At 36.7% G+C, this 21,618-nt stretch overlaps 1 protein-coding gene across 1 annotated transcript in view; it reads left to right on the plus strand.

Moving 5' to 3' along the window:
* The first annotated feature begins 369 nt into the window (after positions 1 to 369).
* LOC150101176 (uncharacterized) overlaps positions 370 to 21,618 on the plus strand; it is a 202,517-nt gene continuing 181,268 nt past the window's right edge. The window contains exons 1-2 of the mRNA XM_090402185.1: positions 370 to 693; positions 12,955 to 13,212. Of these exons, the coding sequence (XP_090258311.1) occupies positions 505 to 693; positions 12,955 to 13,212 (447 nt within the window). The 5' untranslated portion in view covers positions 370 to 504. The remainder of the gene's footprint in view (positions 694 to 12,954; positions 13,213 to 21,618) is intronic.

A 21,618-nucleotide genomic window follows, 5' to 3' on the forward strand; every position in this document is an offset into this window, starting at 1 on the left:
TGTGAAGAAAAAAAAAAAAATCAGCTAACGCCTTTTTATTCCCGTATACGGGAGTAGGCGATGGGAAATAAAATTGGAATACAAAATAATGATAAAAATGAAATGAGATGTAAAAAAAAAATTATAAAAAAATGAAATAAGATATAAAAATAAACTGTTAACAGTTTATCGGACACGTGGGTTTGATAAGCGTGGATATTTGATTTATATATTGGCTTTCAATTGTTGCCTTGGAATATTCCTAATATTATTATAGTAGTTTTACAGTGCATGAACTTTTTTTTTTTTTATAACTCTTGTTTGTTTTGATATGGGATGAATGTATACATGTAATCGCAAATTATATCAGAGTTAGATTAGTTATTTTAATCACATAATAAAGGTAATTAATATGAGGTTTGCTTGCGACTTCGCGTAATCTTCATTGATATAAGAGGGGCATCTACTGACATATTTTTACTCTTTTGGTTTTCAAGATTAAGCAGTATATTTTAAATTGCCGTAATGGAATGGAACTCTCTTTGTTTACCTAAGAGACCGGTTACTGACAAAATACCTCTACCAAGGCCGGAGGGTTCGTTACCATTAGGTGCTTTACCTTACTGGACGAGAATGCCGTATGATGCAAAAATGCCTCTGCCGTGGGCCCCGAAAGGTGCAGTAACATTGCATTTGCCTCATATTGGTGAAAAGGTAAAATTGTAGTATGTTATTAGTGAAATTACCAACTGCAATTATCCAGAACAACTGCAGTTTGTTCTGGATAATTTTGCCACTGTAAGGTTACAAAGAATGATAAAATTTAGAATTACTAATAAAACTTTGCGTTTCAGCTGAAGCATATCATTCTGAATGAGCTAAACACACACACACACAGAAATTACATTACATTTAAAACACTATGACAGAGTATTACTAGATTGGTCAACCCTTACTCATACTGGACTTGGATTAGGGAGAAAAAAAACCCTGCAACAAAGGTACACCCATGGCCAGATATCAAAATCATATTAATTATTATTATTATTATTATTATTATTATTAAGGCCTCCATGGAGTCAAAAGATTCAACGAGGGAGGTCCCTCCTAGGAAACACAAAGTCTATTATACCACTCCTTAAATGCATTGACCGTTCTCGCTCTCACCACTCCATCAGGCAATGCATTCCATGGTTCAACCACCCGCTATGCAGAAGCCACTCCTCACCCTTCTCACAGTTTCCTTTCGTAACTTCCAGGGATGGCCCCTTGTCATGACTCCTTCCTGCTGTTCAACCAAACGAAAGAACTCCCCAGTGTCAACCCTGTAACCACCTCTCAATCATTAATCATTACAGCAATAGTGGTAGCCTATTAAGTAATTTAAGATGAGGGTTGAGGTTTCACAAATTATGACTAAGATCCTGGCCATCAACATAAAATGAATGTTGATCGCCATGTAACATTAAAAGAAAAGGCTTGAAAAGATGTGAGTTAGCATCTTTTTAAGCTGCAACACAACACAAAACAAGAAGACATTATGAATGTGGTGAAAAAGAACCAAGTCCCAATCCCACATTATAACAGTGTAGGATTGGGACATTGATTTTCAATGGGTAGTTTGTTATCGGGCAGAACATTGCACGATCATCAATTTTCTGAAAAGTACTCTCAAGGGATGTTCAGCCTTTCACGATAGGTCTACAAGTTTACATTATTACTCTTCTTTTAACAATTTGCCTCCAAATTAGTCTGTTACTTGTTAGCACTCCAGTATACTTATTATGTAATATTTTGTCTTTCTTGAGTACTTTTTCCTATCATTCTAGCGTTAAACACATTTACTAACATTCCTCTCCCATTCTGTTTAAGTGGCCACCACACTTCAGATTACTTCAGATTGGATCTGATCACGCATTTTTGAATGCTAATAATGTCAGGTTCCTTCCTAACAATTTCATTTTTCATATGATTCTGCCACTGATTTCATCTGTTTACTCCACTAATTTTTTTCATAGTGCTTATCTGTTGTGGTCTTTAGTTTTTGATCAAGTGCATTATTTCTATCCCTACTCTCAGATATATAAGTTAAAACTGGTTTGAATGCTTGATATATATATATACAATTGTCTATAAGTTTCGCCAGCTTAAGTCTGTCTGGCTTCTTCAGGACAAGAAATGGGTACACTAACATTAAATGCTAAAAAGGAATGCAGTAACGACAGTAAAATTAATGAAAATTGAAATGACGCATGACATTAAGAGCATGGATCGTGGAGACTTAGTCACTGTTTGTAGATTGCACTTTATAGTTTTTCGCAAAATTGAGTTCTGCTATACATAGTGAATTTATTAGGCTTTTCCAAATGTCTTTTAATATCATGCTTTGATTTCTGTTGAGATGGCATGGAGCTGTTGTCCCGATCGATGGAGTGGTTCGAAATCTCAAAACGATGGGCCAATCCTGAGGTGTCTATTCTGTTGTTGTTGACATCTCCTATGTGTTCTTTTTTTCGGATTTTTAGGCTTCGTGATGTTTGGCCTATATAATTCAGTCCACAGGAACATGGGATGTTATATACACCTGCATACTTGTAGAAGGCAATGCTATCCTTCGGAGATCTTAACATGTGTCGTGTAGTTAAAATAGGTTTGAAGGCAACTCTGATGTTGAAAGACTTAATGATTTTTGCTATTTTCAACGAAAATAGCAAACGTATGTCATGAACATACCAGTTGAAGAAGTGATTAAGATCATAGAATATCTCTTTCCAAATGACATTGCTTAGCTTTTCCGCCATTGTCCAAAATCAAACTATTTTAAAGTAAATAACATATTGTATGAACAACTTGATGGCTTAGCCATGGGCAGTCCCCTGTCACCACCATGCGCAGACCTGTTCATGGAAAAACTAGAAGCTGCAATCCTATCCGAAACCATTAGTCTGGTGGAGATATGTGGACGATGTCTTCATCATTTGGAAAGACACAAAAAAAAAAAATGCCTTACACTAGTTGAATGTTTGATGTTGAATGCTATTGCTACTCCTTTCTTTCCTTCATTGTTATTGCCTAAATATAATATTCAATACTTATTATTTAGTAGGTGCTTACCTCTTTTAATCTTCTTCGTCTCAATAGCATTGATTATGCCCAGGTACTTTTCCAGTTCTTCTGCAAGTTTGGTTTCTTTTCCATTGATACTCCTTTTGTTGGTGGTTCCTATGTTCAGTTTTTCTGATGTTTGATTTGTTCTTCTTCATCTTCTTCTAAGTGTTGAGTTGGAGTTTGTTGTAGTTGCTGACTTCTTACTGTTTGTCCTGTTTTCCTGATGAAAACAGTGGAGGGCTTGTTTAACAGGACAATGCCTTGGCTAGTATATATATTTGATTGACCAAGATGGAGGTCCCCTCCATGTTGCCTTTAAGGAATGGAGAGAGCTGACCTACATAATATTTTTGGTTGCTTTTGTAAAGCATTTCAATCTGATTTCATGTTTCTTTTATTTCACGTTTCTTTTATCATGAGTACTAAACTAGAAATAAGCTAACCAACTAAGCTGGTTAGTTTATTTCTAGTTTAGTACTCATGATAAAAGAAACGTGAAATGGTTTCACAGAGCTCTCAATGTCCAATGCCTTTCATTGAGGTATAATTTTTTTTATCAAACATGACAAATGAAATGTGGACATAGATAACTGAATAAGAAAAGCTGGTATAGTGAGTAAATAGCTTACTCAGTTTATCCCAAATACTGAACTAGCATTATATAAGGTAGTGTTGTTCAGACCTCTTTTAACATTTGGATCTGAAAGTGTGGTTAGAAATAAAACATTTAATCAAAGATCATAAACTGATATGAGTTCATGAAAATTAGCATAATGAAGGTAGGGTGTTCAAGCAGTGTAAGGTGCTGATTTAAGGCACCAGTCCTTATTCCTCCGCCACCAAACTTTACTCTGGGCACAATACACTGTAGTATTAAGCGTTCACCAGGCTGCTTCCACACTCTGCCATCAGACTGGAAACAGGTGAACCTTGATTCATTGCTCTATAGTACTGTTTTCCACTGGTCAGTGTCCAGTTCACATGCTCTGTGCACCAGGCCAGACAAACCGCCTTGGTCATTGTTGCAGTGTTCGGCTTGTGTACCGCTGCTCTTCTATGGAAACCCAGTAAATGGAGTTCTTTTTATACAGTATTAGTGCTCACCGTGATGTTACTGGCACTCTGGAACTCATCACAGATTATCTGTGGAGGGAATTTAAAGAAAGGGGTGACCTGCAGGCACACGAACGGTATAAAGTGCAGGCCAGAAAGGTAACGAGTGTGGTAAAAAAAGCAAAAGCGGATTATGAAAGGAAACTAGCTTTGCAAGCAAAAGAGAATCCAAAACAGTTCTTTCAACATGCTGCAAGCAAGAAAAAAACTGTACACGGTAAAATGATTTTAAGGAATGACGATGGTAAGGAGGTCACTGAATCAGTCGATATAGTGGAGTTACTGAGCGCACACTTTGCAAAAGCATATCATCCAGGTAGTGACATTGAAAAAATGAAGGAACCATTAGTTTATATGGAAATAGTGATGAATGAAGCGGAGGTGACTAGTCTATTACAGAACCTTAATGTGAACACATCTGTGGGATTGGATGGTATACCGGCACTGGTCTTGCGTGAAGCGGCTAAAGAATTATCAGTGCCCTTGACCATGTTGTTTAATCTGAGTCTCAGATCTGGCTTAGTCCCGAAGGTGTGGAAAGAGGGGAATATAGTTTCGCTGCATAAAGGAGGATCCAAGACTACGGTTGCAAATTACCGACCGATCAGCATATCAGGAGTCGTTGTCAAGGTCTTAGAGAAAGTAGTCAAGGGCAGGAATGGATTGATGAAAACGAGATACTGTACAGGGGACAGCACGGCTTTGTGAAGGGTAAATCATGCCTCAGTAACTTGCTCAAGTTTTATAACAAGGTGACGGCTGAACTGGATAAGGGAAATGGGTTTATAGTGATACTGCTGGACCTGGCAAAGACGTTTGACAGGATACCACATGGAATACTAATCCGTAAACTACAACATATGGGAATGATATAGGGTTGGTGAGGTGGATAGGTGGTTGGTTGATGGAGAGATATCAAAGAGTAGTTTATTCAGGAGTAGAGTCCAAAAGACGGCCTGTGACTAGTGGTGTGCCACAGGGTTCTGTTCTTGGACCACTGCTGTTTAATCTGTTCATTAACAATATAGGGAAGGATCTAAGTGAACAATTCATTTGTTCGCTGATGATGCAAAGTTGGGTAGGGCAATAGTGAATGCAGAAGATGTCAAAGTCTTGCAGGATGACTTAGATAGATTGGAGTTCTGGGCTAAGGAGAATGGATGTCAATTTAATGTGACAAAATGTAAGGTTATGCATTTTGGGGTGAAAAGATTAGCAGCAGTATACCACATTGGTGGAACTGTACTCCAAGAGATTGATGAGGCCAGGGACTTGGGAGCGTTGGTGGATAGGGAGATGAAGTTTAGGGGGCACATTGCAAAAGTAGCTAAATCAGCTCATCAACTCACTTGGTTGTTGAAAAATACCTTGACGAGCAGAGACAAGCAAGTTATTGTATTTCTGTACCGAGCCTTGATAAGACCTCATCTCGACTACTGTGCCCAGATTTGGTCACCTCGATTCCTTCTTGATGGAGAGGAGGTGGAGAGGATCCAGAGGCGAGTGACTAAGATGATAACAGGTCTATGGAATGAACCATATGAGAACAGGTTGAAGATTTGTGGGTTGCAGAAACTAGTTGATAGGCGGAAAAGGGGAGATATGATTGAGACATTCAAATTGCTAAAGGGATTCTATAGGATTAATTCAGAGGATATTTTTGATATCAGGACTGGTGGTGGGAGAACTAGGGGACACCTATGGAAGTTGGGCAAGAGTGTGGTTAGCAGGGGTGTTAGAGCTGGGTTCTTTACTTTTAGAGTGGTAAATGAGTGGAATAAGCTACCAGAGTCTGTTGTGGGTGCTATGATGGTGAACGAGTTCAAGGCAAGGTATGATAGATACTGTGAGAATGTAATCGCATAGTTGTGTGGACATGATGTTAGGGCCTCCCTCGATGAGTCTAAGGACTCCTGGAGTTGCCCGAAATAATAATAACAATAATAATCTGTGCCAATTGTAGCCAGTTTTTGCATGTCACTCATTTTAACACCTTCCTGTCTCTGTCAGTCATTTTCATCAGCTGCCCTGGGTGTTTTCCTGCACTAGTGATACTAGAACGTCTCCATTTGTTGATCACATTGCCAACCGTTGATTTTGGATGCTCCAGTTTTTGTTATTATTATTCCTGATGCCTCCAAGGAGTCCGAAGATTCATTGCGGGAGGACCCCTACAACTGTCTCAACCACTACACTGAACCTCTACTACGAATTATCTCCATCAACGCCATCTACTTCCTACCTCCACCATCACTACAACTAGTATTTTTGTCTGTAAATTGCGTGTGTTCTGAAGGGCTGATTTGTCTGTATGCAGGATGAAAAACCCCAGTTTCTGGGAGAAAAAAACCCTGCTACCACCGTATGAGATCAGCTAACTCACCTTCGATTGAAATCGTCCAGATAAAGATTCCTCCTGTCGCGACAAGAATTGAACTTAGGCCTATTCCAATCGAAGTGTGCAATTACCATTGTTCTTCCAATTGCGCTAGCAGCAGTTGCACATATGAACATGCCACAAATGTGACAGTCCACGATGACACCTCTCTCAAAGTCACTGAGTTCACATTGTGTTGCCATACCAACTGTATTCAACTGTGATGAAATACTGCTTCTGGTTTTTATATTATTAACAAACCTGGAGTGGTCAACAACTTCAAATAACAGGGGTGTCTGGACAATTATTGATAAATAGTGAATTGACAGTATAATTTAAAGTGTGAGTGTAGGTATTAGATTTGCTGATGCTAAAATGGGTAGAGTATTGTCAGGGAGCTTTGATGTAATGATGTTACAAGAGAGGATTTGCATAGGTTGGTGCTTGGACAGATGAATGGAGGATGTCATTTCAGTGTTGCCACATGACTAAAGTTGTGCTATGACCAGAGAAGATGGAATGAGTTATATTGATAGAACTTCAGATCTCGTTGAGATGTATTGAGGAGGCAGAGAAGAAGGGATCTGAGGGGTATTGGCAGATAGGGAGCTGTAGTTTATGTGGGTAAATAGCAAAAGTTGTAAAGGTCACCTAGAAAATTGTTTCCATAATGCAAAAAACACTGACAAGTAGGAATAAGCAGGTGATATCACCACTGTATAGGCCACATTTTGATTTCTGGATATCACCCAGATATCCAGTGACCAAATCAGGAAGCATTAGAGAGAGTACAGAGGTTAGTGATTAAAACTGTCTTAGGGCTCTGGAATATTGATTATGAAGACAAACTAACAGACCATGTTCTGCATAGTTTTGTGGATAGGGGGAAGAGGTGATGTCATTGAGACATGTAAGTTAGTGAAAGGAGCCTCTCCTATAGATATAGGAGAAATATTGCATAGGATAACAGGTGGCAGGAGAATAACAGGTCGTCCCTGGAAACTGTGTAAATGTCATGTGAGTAAGGAAGTGAAAAGTAGATTTTTGCGTGGTGAGTGATGAATGAGTGGAATACATGGTCATAGTGGGTGGTTAGTTTCCATTACTGAGTGTTTTATGTATGATATAAATTATGCAAAGTATGATATAAATTATGGTCAGTAGCGAGTTCTTGTTATATACTTGGTTTCATTAATACCTTTTCATCTCTAGCTAAACAGTTCGGAAGACATTCATTCAGTGAATTTCTTAGAAATGCACATCTTATAAACAGTCCTAGGGTAGAGAACTAAATGATACAAATATCAGTTAGTTTCCTAGAGAAAGTTTCCTTTATTATTTACATGACACCTCAAAGGAGTCCAAGGACTCATCACGGGAGGGCACCCTACCCTACTCCACTCCACTACACAGATCTGTCTCCCTGCTACACACAACTACCATCAATGTCATCTATTGCCCATCACCACTACCAAAATGGTTATACTATAAATTAAAGATGCTGCCAAGAAGGTATATTCTTGGTTTAGTCCTTTATCCAAGTGTAGGCAAACAAAGTGAATTTACTTCACATCTGGGCTACATGTATATAGAGGCTAATAACTTCACACCAATTGCCTTAGTATCCCATAATGCAATGCACATAACCTTGCAGACATGTATAATGCTTCTTGGCATCTTTAATTTATAGTATAACTAAGTGGAAAAACTTTCAAAATCAATCTCTAATTCAAAGTATTTTAGTAATAAAGTGCAACACCTTTTGACTACTTGTATATGGAAATATGACTTCTGCATTATCTGAACTTTGGAATCACTTCTGGATCTGGTTCCTATTGATTAGACCTCAATAACGGTTGAAACCAGTGAGGGTAGTGGTACTTCGCACAATGCATAGCATTATACATGTCCATAAGGATATGTGCATTATATTATGGGATACCAGGCAATTGATGTGAAGTCATTAGCCTCTATGTACAAGTAGCCCAGTCGTGAAGATGAGCAAACTTTGTTAAAAGATGCCAAGAACATAACTTCTTGGAATCTTTAATTTACTATTGCCAGCAGTATCTTTTGTCTGTACATTGCATTGTGTTCTGACGGCTGCTTGCATGAAAGTCAGTCTCCTGCCCACTATCAAATACGACACACTAACAAAGTTTTTATCATAGCATTAATACAGAAGTAGATCAGTTGCATCTGATTTTTATTGTGCTCAATAAAATATGTAACTTCTCGATTTTTTTTTTTTTTTTTAATTTTAAAAACTTAAATGTCAAGTATTTGCTCACTTTTTTGAAAACCACTATACTTTTCCCAGCCCAGGGTTGCTTAGGCCAATGCAGTTGCTTCTCAGAGGATATGACTCGTGCATTTGCCTCTCAGGCTTAGAGGGAATGTTGATCCTAAGAAAAATAATTTATTTCTATATGCAATTATTACGTATTCATATATATATTACTAAGTTGGCAAACTAACATTTGTAATAAGAAACCAGTTACTACAGTTGAGTCATCTTATCATTACAACAATTTTAATTTCTTCATGCAAACAAAATATAACCCAGTAATTTTAGGATGAATTTCTTCAAGCATTGCTTCTTGCTCTATTCCTTTAATATTGTTTATTCATATTAGTAAATATACACAGTAATCCACTGCTGATTAGCATGCAGCCTGTTTTGTTTCCCTTAGTCTCTTTTTTTTCCCAATCATCCAACTTGATTTGCATTCAGGAGCTACTAGCATTTCTGTGATCATGAATATATTTGAATCCCCCCCATGGTCACCCTCCTGCATAATTACCTTTAGGATAACATTCAGTTTTTTTTTTTTTTCTTTCTTTCTTTCTGTCTCAACAACTATTGTGCTGCTTCCCTATTCATTGTCTTTCCATGTGGCAGATTTTAGTACCATTGACATGGAGACATTTATTTTCATGCCAGTTGTTTTTTTCTCTCTTTCAAACTAATTTACAAACCAAATCTTATTTTCCTTACCCAAACTATGCATTGAGGTATTCACTATCACAGCATCATTGCCACTCCTCTCTGTTGTGCTTTCATCAGTTCTTCATATTCTCTATAGCATCTTCATCTTAACTACAATTGAGTTTCTTGGAATTGACCAGCATATCTTTGGGTTGCAACGATAGAAACATATAAATTACATTTTATAGGATAGATATAGAAGGATAGATAGATGGAATATATACCGTATAGAAGAATTATAGGTTAGACAAGACATATTTGAATACATGACAGTGGGGACAAGAAAAGGATATTTAGCAAGGTGGAGGATGTTTATTTTCTTGGTTACACTATAATAAATTTAGTTTAATCCTTTATCCAAGTGTAAGCAAACAAAGTTTGTGCCTAAAGTATCTTCAGGACTGAGGCAACTCATAGTAAAGGTGGACCAAGCTCTCATCACTCCTTGTCTCAGTATCTCCCATAATGCAAAACACATCTCCTTGCAGACATGTATAAATGCTATGCATTAAAGGAAGGGCCACTACCTAGACTGGTTTTGACCTTTATTGAGGTCTTGTCAGTGGGAGCCAAACCCAGAAGTGGTGATACTAAGGCAGAAGCAATGCAGAGGTCATAGTGAAAAATAAACTTCCAACATTTTTTTTTTGATATTTAGCAAGGACTGTTAGCACTAGATTTTTTTACTTTGAGAGTGGCAGATAAGTGAAACAGATTTTCCTGAGATAGTTTGTAGCACTTTGTCAGTGGATGAGTTTACAGAGATCTATGATACGTATTGTGTGAGTATGGTATGGTTAGTGTAAACCTCTATAGTGGATCTTTTGACTATATCGAGATGCTTTCATCTTATTTCAATAGCTAACATGAAAAATACCCAATCCTTTCTACACATCTAACATCCCTAATCTTAGCATTCAGAGAGAATGCTTCATCATCTTCCACATCAGTCTGTCTCTTTCACTTGCATTTTGCACTTCTTTACACACTCAGCCAATAGGAAAACATGCTTTTGTCTTCTGTCATTCATACTTTTTATTATTGCTTTCCATGAGCTAGTCTGGCTGCTCGTCAATCACTGTTGTAATCTTCTGTTTGTGCTTCCTTCAGTTAGTCCATTTCTATAGAATTTTTTTTTCACTTAGTTACTTGCTAAAAAATTATATTCTTGTTTAATTCTTTATACAAGTGTAAGCAAACAAAGTTTCTTCATGACTAAGTCACTTGTATAATGAGTATATTGAGGCTGCTGACTTCACATCACCTGCCTTAATGACATGTATAATGCTTTGCACAATGCAAAGCACACTTGATTTTGAATGTGGTATCTTTTCTAGATCTAGCTTCCGCCGAACCAATCTCGATAAAGGTTGTAACTGGTCTGGGTGACCATCCCATAATGCATAGCATTATGCATGTGTGAAAGAAAGTGTGCTGTGCATTATGGGATATTAAGACGATGTGAAGTCATCATCCTTTATATGCAAGTATCCTAGTTGTGAAGATTCTTCAGTGCAAACTTTGCATACACTTGGATAAGGATTAAACAAGAACATAATTTCTTGACAGGTATAAATTCACTCAATCCTATACGTTGACATTTCTTTCATATTATTGTGAATATTTTTAATGTTTCTTTCTCTCTACTTTGCACACTACTCATACGTTTCATATATAACTAATATTGACATTCTGCACTCTTCTTTGTCTAATTTTAAAATATATATTACTCATCTTTCACTTTAGAAATATGTTCACATTTACTGTCTACTTCTGTCAAATTTGTCTGTGTTTCCTCAAAGAAAAATATTCAGTGTACAAGATTCAGATAATTTGATCAGGATCAAGCATTTTGATTATGAGAAGCAGCAGCTTTCCTACAAGAGTCATTCAAGTTTATTGTTCTTTGTTGCAATCGACAGCATACAAAAATTTTTTTCATTCTGTTTATGTGTATTTTTGCACTTTCATTAAAATAATAATAATGAACATTAAAAATTGGGAAAAAAATAATTAAAAATTTTAGGACATAGCTTTCAGATCAACTCCTTTTGTTCAGATCTACAGTATGAATTACCAGCAGTGCAAGTATGAAATTTAGCTAACTACATGGGAATTTTGCTAGATTTCACTAACACAAGGAGATGACTACCAAAGCATTAATAAATACTAAATTTCACTGTTTTATAACTAAGGAATCTGGAACAAAAAAAAAAAAAAAACAAGTCTATCTCAGCTCTCCAGTATCTTTAGTACCTAACCAAAGAGTTAGGAAATCCAAAATTCTATTGGATTTCCTAACTCTTTGGTTGCTTTTGGGTTAGGGCTGTTATTGAAGTGCTGTTTTTGTGTTTTTGAAACTATATACAGTAATTTTCCAGTTTATGTATGTTTGAATCACACCCTTCTTCACCACACTTTTACATAACTTCCAGGAATGGTCTGTGGTTCTTCCTCTCACACCTTCTACTCTTTTTATAATCCCCTCTGGATTAATCTGATAAAATCCTCTCACTAACTTAAATGTCTCTATCATACTACCTCTTTTCCTCCTATCCACCAAACTCTGTAATCCACATCTCTTCAACCTCTCTCCATAGCTAGCATTCCAAAATCCCGATATTGTCTTAGTCACTCACCTCTGGACCATCTCCATTGTCTCCACATCACATTGAAAACCAGGTGACCAGATCTGAGCACTAATATTTAACTTTTTTAATCTGAACTGAGCATGTCAAAGCCTCTAGTTGCCTCAGTCATGTACTGCTTAAGATACTTATTTCTTAGAGATTCCACAAACTCTCTCTCCTTGTTCTCATACACTATCTCCTCCTTCCAGTGTCTATATTCCTGCAATTAAAGTCTCCCATCAAGATCACTTTCTTTTTACATGCCCAACTAATTTGCCTAAACATTTCACAATCAGCATTCTCAGCATTCCCTGGCCTATAACAGCATCCTCTCAGATATACAAACCTTATTATTATTATTTGCGACACCTCCAAGGAGTCCAAAGACTCATCGCGGGAAGACACCTACTATACAACACTCCGTCTCCACTACTTATACCTTATTTTGTTTTCTGTACATAATTTTAATAATAATTAAAATGTTTATTATTATTATTTATGTGTAGTATATTAAATAGACTAAGAAATCGTATGTTAAACATTATGTATGGATTTTTATGGTGGTCGTAATGATGAAATGCTTCTCCCCTACTTTAAGTGTATGCGAATGGGCAAATCCTGTTCCATTTATGCAATTTTAGTTATAAGAGGATCTTGTGGATGTATATATTGCATAAGCAGAGGATCGTCTCTCTCTTTTATATATATATATTCCCCTCCCCCATTTTATTATTTATTTATTTATTTATTTATTTTAGCTGATTCGAGATTTTCCTGGAAAAGAGTTTGACCAAACAGATCAGTATCTTCATTTTCCTCCAGGAAAATATGACAGTTTAAATGATCCTTATCTAAGACATTTCTTCCGTAGTACACGTCACTTTAAAAGAATGTATAATCGAGGATTTATTACAATAGATGGTAGAGTGAAATGCACTTTGCGAGAATTCAACCAGTACAGACTTTATTTATACAAAGTGTGGGGTTTGGAAGTTAATCAACTTAGACGTCATAAGGTAATTTGAAAATAGTTATGTATGCAAGAATTTTTATTTCATTTTAGTCTATATTTAGTTTAAGTGATATAAGATGAATGCCAAAATGAAACATTTTGCAATTTCGGGGTTGGTGAATGTGTAGGTTATGATCCACTTTTCCTGCCTTCTTGATTTCATTTTAGTGTGAATGAAATAAATCTATTTATAAAAGTCGACAATCATTTGTTAAATTTTTCTTATTATTATTTCAGCCCTCCAATCAGAAGACATAAGGTCACCTAGGATGGCAATGATATTAATTTCATGAATTATTGCCAGCACTGCAAACAATGTATTCAGTTCCAAATTTATGTTTTGAGAACAAAATTGGAAGCATCCAGTTGACTTGGGACAACCTAAGAAAAATCAGTTTGAAGATAGACTCAATAAATAAATAAACAAAAAAAAAAAAAAAAAATTAGCTTGTAGCAAGCCATATGCTATCGCTACTGAGATCCAACAGAACTAATGTTTGTGAGATATGGCCTCACCTGACATTTAAAACATTAAATTGGTTGACTTTTACTTATTCCCACCCATAATTGCTGAGTGGTTAGCGTATCTGCTCTCCAACCAACAGGTCGCAGGTTCACCACTGTGGGCATGGATGTTTGGATTGTCTTTAGGTGGAAGATGAATTTCATCACCTGGTGTGAGACCACCTCCCCACCTATTGGAGGTCTATGTTCCATGTTTGGTCTCTAGAGCAGGATTTCTGGACAATGTAAAAATAAATAAAAATTACAAAAAATATATTTATAACTAATCTTTTTAACAGTTAATATCATTAAGCTTGATTGGTTACTTGATGCTAATTATCACTTATGTTTTAGTATATTGAAAGAAATATATATCTAGGGATAATAATAAGCTTTTTATTGTTATTATTAGTGAATATTTTGCCTTGATATTCAAGCATTTTTATAGACATGACGTTTAACACGTTCACTGCCACGCTACTTCGGCATTGTCTGTTCCCATACGCCGAGCAATTTCACTTCTTCAAGGTCAATACGGTAATCTTGTTGCCGGCGGTAAGCGTCATATGAGTATACTCGTAGTTGGCTTGTGCAGAGCATATACCATCTATGAGAATGCACAGTTTTGATGCTAGCTCCACAAGCCAAGCATTTTCACTTCTTCAAGGTCAGTACAGTAATCTCGTTGCTGGCAGTAAGTGTCATACGAGTATACTCATAGCTGGCTTGTGTGGCTGGTTTACCAACTACGAGTATACTCGTAGTTGGCAGCGAACGTGTTAAGATATGCATATGAACTCGGTTGGTAGAACAGCATTTGAGTATTTTGGTCAAATTGGAAGAACAGCCAATATCTGTCTGTCTGAATTTAAAAAAAAAAAAAAAAAAAGAAGAAGTCCAATATTTACATTGCAGCTGCTTAATGCTGTTAATACTGACTCAGATCCACTGGGAGAAAACTATTCTGTTTAATAGATGTAAATATACATTTTTGAGACTGTTTTTAGAATCTGCCACTGCTGTATAACATTCTCATAACCTGAATAAATACATATGCCATACTCTGCCAAAAACCTTGGAGACCTTCATCATGAGACCATTGGTGGACTGATCTAGGGTCTCTCAACCACAGAGGGTGCTAGTTAGGACTGGAGTCCTGCCATTTTGAACTCAATCTGTATTTGCCTTCCAGCAGTTATGCCTGCATGCATATCTCATCTCTTTGTATCTGTAAAAATGTCTTGGTGATCCAGATGAAATATTAGTTAGTAGCAACTTGATAAAAAATTAAGATGACTTTATATTGCTGTCTTAGTATTATTACATTAATAATTATGTTTCACAATTAATATTATTATTTACATCAGTTGTTAACAATCTGTCAACAATAAATAACATGCAAGTTTAACAATAAATTATTTATTATTAGGCTAACTGGCTTGTCATTGCCAAGTAACTTGGCTTGTTTGAAACCTAATTAATGCTCTGATAGGACAGGTAATCCTGCCTGTATAGTGTATTCTGGCTATGAATTATACTTGTTTTTTGGTATGAAAATTCTGAGTTTCTGGGAGGTTTGGTTTATAGTTTATTTGGCACAAAAACTACAAAGGTCATACTGTGCCATACTAAAGTTACAACTATACATAAGCAGTTAAAGAAAATTCTAAACATTATGCCTGTACAAACATTAGGTTCCACAAAGCAGCATCTACATAGAAACAAAATTGCTGCAGAGGGCACAGCAACACACAAGGTTAAAGGTTACAGTAGTACAAAAATTGTCAACAATACAAGTTAAATAAACAAAATACATGTACAAGACACCAAGCCAAGGAATGCAGTATCTTTATAACAGATGTTTTTATAGCCATACATAAATAGGTAAAACAGAATTATATACAACATGCATGCATAAAAATAAAATTTGGCAATGTGGTATCTACATATAAACAAAATTACAAGACAGTTACACAAATATACAAGGTATCCTACAGCAGTACATAATTAGTCAAAAAAAATAGTAAATAATATGTATGCACAAAAGATAATCTGGGCAATGCAGTATCTACATATAAAGCATTTAAGGCAGTACATAATTAAATGACAATACAAGTTAATAAACAAATGCATGTACAACACCAAGTCAAGGAATGCAGTATCTACATATAAGATTACAACAAATGTTATTACAGTAATACATAGAGTTAAAGAGGAATTATTCTACGATATATATGCATAAAAATTAAGTTTAGCAGTGTGGTATTTACATATTAACAAAATTACAACAAGGCAACACAAGGCTACAGAAATACATGATTGGTCATGGAAATTAAACTAATGAATAATATATACATTAGTACTCAACTCCTGCACATATACATCACAAAACATTACATATTTTGTAATATATACATACAAAAGTTAGTGAAGCAATACAATATTTACATATAAACAAAATTACAGTCAAATATGTTTGTATAAATTAATTCTTTGTAAAAAATTAAAAACATCATGCAATCTGCCTGATTCTGTCAGCATCTGCCTGAGTGTATATGGTCTGGCCAGGTAGGCAAAAATTTCATTCCTATCTCATGCCAAGTGCTGCACTCTACCAGCATTTTGCATTTTTTGCATTTTTCACACATGGGAGGATCATTAGCTCTCAGTAAATAAGAATGTGCAAGATGATTGTGACCTATGCAGAGCCTAGTGAGAAAACAACTTCCTCTCTTCTCTTTATTTGTTGACTAGAATGCCAATGCTTAATTTCAGGTTTAATGTCATAATATTTGTTTGTTAATGTTTCCTGCCATGATGACTGCCTTTGAGCAATTAGCTTTGATCATATAAACTGTCTGTAATCTGTATATGGTATTGTCAAACAGTACGTGGAGAAAGTTTGAGCTGATTTGGCAGCCTCATTTCCCTTAATTCCAATGTGGCTGGGAATCCAGCACAACTGAACATCATAATTAAGGATTTTTATTTTGTGAAATAGGTGTAACACTTCATAAAGTACTGGATGTGGATTACACATGTGAGAGGAGATAGCCTGTAAAGAGCTCAGTGAGTCTGTATAAATTATACACTTTTGGTAGCAGTGTTCTTTTATATGAACAAGTGCAAGCTGAATGGTATGTAACTCTGCTGTATAATTACTGTAATCAGGTGGGATCTGGTTGGAGATAATAATGTCAGGAAACAGCAGCACAGCCAACAGTTATTAGTTCTTGAACCATCAGTATAGATAGGCAAGAAATCAGAGTGTGCTGCCCTGTGTGCATTAAACAATTGGAGGTAGACAGATGATGGGGTATGAGATTCTGTAGCTGCCAAAGGGAGAGGTTGCAGGATGGTGTGCAAACCTACCATGGAAGGATGCTGTTATGTTTAGTGTAGGCAATGTTGTCAACATTTATACCAAGAGCTTGCATAGTCTCTTTAACACACATACCAAAAGTACATATGGCAGTTCGAAGTGTGTGGTATTGAGATTCCCAGTGCAGAGAAAAGAGACTAGTCCATGTAGGATGATCTAGGAGAGACTTTATCTTTAGGGCATAATTAAGAGACAACTGTTTCCATCGAAGTGATAGAGCTGGTTCATTTGCTTCAACATAAAGACTCTGAGTGGGTGATGTGCAAAAGGCATCAGTTGCTATCTGTATACCCTGATGATGGATGGAATCCAACCATTGCAGGTTACTTTGTGTTGCAGAACCATAAGACTTGAGACCCATAATCCAGCTTTGAACATATAAGTGCATGATAAAGATGAAGCAATGAAGCTCGATCAGCACCCCACTCAGTAGAGGATAGAGGGTGAAGAAGGTTCAACTCTCTCTTGCACTTTTCTCTTAGTTGACGAATGTGTGCTAGAAATGTAAATTTACTGTCAAATATCAGTCCCAAGAACTTGGCTTCTGTAGCTTCTGGAATAATAGTGTGTCCCATTCTTAATTCAGGATCTGGGTGAAGAGTGCGTTTTCGACAGAAGTGTACACAGACACTTTTTTTCTGTTGAAAACCTAAACCCATTACTAAGAGCCCACAGAGAAACATGATCAATTGCCTGCTGAAGTTGTCTTTCAATTATCCTCATGTTACGGGAGTGGCAGTAAATTGTGAAGTCATCAACATATAGAGCATTGTCTACAGTGGGAGGAAGCTGTTCGGTGATCGAGTTAATTTTAACAGTGAAAAGTGTCACACTTAAGACAGAGCCTTGGGGAACACCCTGTTCTTGATGATAGGATTGAGATAGCATATTTCCCACTCTGACTTGGAAAATTCACCTGGAAAGAAAGTTTTAATAAATACAGAAAGGTGTCCTTTAAGACCCAGGTTATAGAGGTCTTTTAATATGCCATATCTCCAAGCTGTGTCATAAGCTTTTTCCATGTCAAAAAAAAAAACTGAAACAAGGTGTTCTTACTTCAGAAGTGCATCTTTTATACAAGTTTCTAAACGAACCAAATGGTCTAAAGTTGAGCGATGTCTATGGAACCCACATTGTATATTGGAGAGAAGATTGTTGCTTTCTAAATACTAGAGAAATCTGGCATTAACCATTTTCTCTAGTATAATAAATTTAGTTTAATCCTTTATCCAAGTGTGTGCAAACAAAGTTTGTGCCTGAAAGTATCTTCAGGACTGGGGCAAGGTGATACAACACCAGGGCAACTCGTTGCAAAGGTGTAGCAAGCTACCAACACTCCTGTCTCAGTATCTCCCATAATGCAAAACACATCTCCTTGATGGCCACTACCCAGACTAGTTTCGACCAGTGGCCATCAAGGAGATGTGTTTTGCATTATGGGAGATACTGAGACAGGAGTGTTGGTAGCTTGCTACACCTTTGCAACGAGTTGCCCTGGTGTTGTATCACCTTGCCCCAGTCCTGAAGATACTTTCAGGCGCAAACTTTGTTTGCACACACTTGGATAAAGGATTAAACTAAATTTATTATACTCTAACCAAGTGAAAAATAAACTTTCAACATTTTCTCTAGTATCTTACAAAGACAGCTAGTCACAGCAATGGGTCGATAATTATTTACTTGTGTTGGATATTTTTCAGGTTTTAGGATAGCAGTGATAATTGACTTATGCTAAGAATTTGGAAACTCTTCCTCTGCAAGTATTCTATTGTATAGCAAGAGAAGGCGATTCATAGAAGATGATGGTAGATGTGTTATCATGGCTAATTGTATGGTTCAAGAACATTGGTCGAAAATTTAGCCTTTGTTTTTCTTGCTGTTCTTTCAGAATTAAAAATTCAGGAGGATATGAAGCTGTTGCTGAGATTCTGGCAAAATTTTCTCCCAGAGTGTCTGCAATGGCTTTGGGATCAGCAATAACTTCCATTATGGTCTAAGGTAGACAAGCAATGTGTTCTCTATCTGCTAAAGAGCATAATAACAAATCTTGCACAGCAAGATTTGTTATTATGCTCTTTACTACCACATAGAGCACAGGTAGTAGAACCACGACAAGCAGTTTGGGCATGTCCATATCTCTGACATTTAAAGAATCTCAGTGGGTTAGGGATGTACATTCTAACAGGACAGCTGAGATACCCTGCTTTTACAGATGTTGGAGGCTTAGGTGTATCAAAGTAAGGATGATGTTCTTGGTTGGAATTAGGCGACCATCCCCACATATCAGGATGTGCCTCACACTTGTCACTCCTTGATCTTTATGTTCGGAACATATCTCCTCATCAGGAACATCAAGGAGATCCTATTCTGATATCACTCCTCTGCAGGAGTTAAGTGTTTTATGAGGTGTTACTGTAATTTCTATTCCACCCATTGTTGTTGCTCTCAGTAGTTTCTCGGAATGTTGCTGACACGTTTCCACAAGGACATCACCAGAACGCATTTACTTAACAGTTTTGGGAGGTCCTGCCAGTCCTCCTAAACCTTTTTGAATAAAGAAGGGTGACATTTTCCTTGTTGGTTTTTCACGTGTAGCATGAATGATTAAAAATGTTGATACATTTATGTTAAAATCATATATCTTTTGTTTCCATATGTTGTATCTATCTATGGTATCAGTACTTGGTTGGGACTTTGTTAGGACCCCTGAAACATTTGAGGATGAAGGATTCCTGCACAAGAAGTTTTTGGTTTAGCGCCAGAGCTCCTCACCCACCATGGAGCCACACATGGATGCCCACTGCCTGTCAAGCAATGTCTGCGCTCAGGAGTGGAATGCCAAGGCTATCCCAGACACTATACCGGAACTACAGCAATCCTAGGATCCCGACCCCGGACCATAGGATGAGAGACTTACTGCAACACCGTTGACCCTTGAAGTAAGCCCGCTAGCCGATTGATCCTGGCTGGGCCATCCAGGACCGCCCATCTTGCCAAAGCAGGGGCCAAAGTAGTGCAAGACTTCCAGGATCCTCTCTTCCCGGATGTCCACGGGTTGCACCGCACGGCAAACACAGCGGCAGGGCGTTGGATCCCAGTGATGGTGGTTTGGAAAAAAGGATAGTGAAAAAGACTCAGGAGAAGTAGAGCGAAGAATATGGGAAGAAAAGCAAAGAAAAAGAGAAAGAACGAAAAGGGCCGGTACCATCATTGCGACACAAACAGGTGCTTCACATGGAGGGGTCGAGGAGGAAAATCCATGCTATCCTCATATGAGACTAGCTAACTTATCTTCAATTGAAAAGCTCTGATAAAGATTTCACTCAAAGGGCACTCTCAAAACCAACTGAACTATGGAGGTTCCAGGAAATAATAATTAGTACTGAAACAATACCAGAAACTGTTCCAAACTGTCATTAAAAATTAACAGTACAGGCATTCCCTGACTTATATAAATTTGGGCTTATACAAATAATCCTGAAAGGGCTGCAAAGAAAAAAAATTCAAGTTATAAAAATTTTTCTTACTGTGCATACGTTATTTGCATGCCACCTAACAGCGGTCATTTGCAAGGTAGGCAGCCGATATGGTGCATGCATGTGCTTTCCTTACTATTGAATGGACATGCTGTGTATTTGTGTTCATACATATTTATAATTTTTACTGTTTATATGCCCTGGAATTATCTTTTAAAAAATTCTATACCAGGGTGTCAAGCTGCATCTTTACAAGTTTTCAACCTTGATTTTTGTCTCGTGGCAAGCATTAAAATTGCATTTATGCACCACTCTTGAATGTGATTTCCATAATGCAATGATTCTGAAATATAACACTTCTTCATGTTGAAAATTTCTGGACCATGTGCTGAAAGAAATTTTTAACATTAGTACAAAGGTGGAGAAAGCAATTAGATGATTGATCTTAATGTCTCATGATCATAAAAGTCCAAAGAGCCAAAGTCTTTTTAACCTGCTAAGAAAAAGCCATTTCTTGCTTTTATGAAGAGAAGAAAGAAGCTGTTGTTCAGTTATCTTGCGATAATTTCAATTGGGAGATTGAATAGCCAAATTAAATATTTTTCTTTCTATTTTTGCATACTATTTATACTTTATTATATTACTTTGTATTAATAATCATACTGAAATATAATTTGGGGTTGTATCCTGTGAATGAAACTCGACAGAAGTAAAAAACATGTTAATGTATAATTCATACACATACTCTAAACATATAAGCAATAGTTATGATTAACAAAAAAGGGTATTAAATCCAACTTGCTTCAAATTCTAATTATGTAAATTTTGTTGAACATAACTCTTACTGAGTTGCAGAGCGTCCATATTAGTGAACAGCTAACTGGGTTAATTTCTTACATAATCATTTAACTAATCACTGTAGTAACTGTCATTCAAATGCAATAATACAGTATAACAATCAGTAATAATTAACAATAACAGTACCAACATATTCAATAGTATATAATGACTTATATTAAGTATCCAAAATACTAAATTGAACATGCCA

Source organism: Typopeltis vanoorti, chromosome 12 (genome assembly GCF_054136105.1).
Source record: "Typopeltis vanoorti isolate ZY-2024b chromosome 12, IOZ_Tvanoo_1.0, whole genome shotgun sequence".
Taxonomy (NCBI): Eukaryota; Metazoa; Arthropoda; class Arachnida; order Uropygi; family Thelyphonidae; genus Typopeltis; species Typopeltis vanoorti.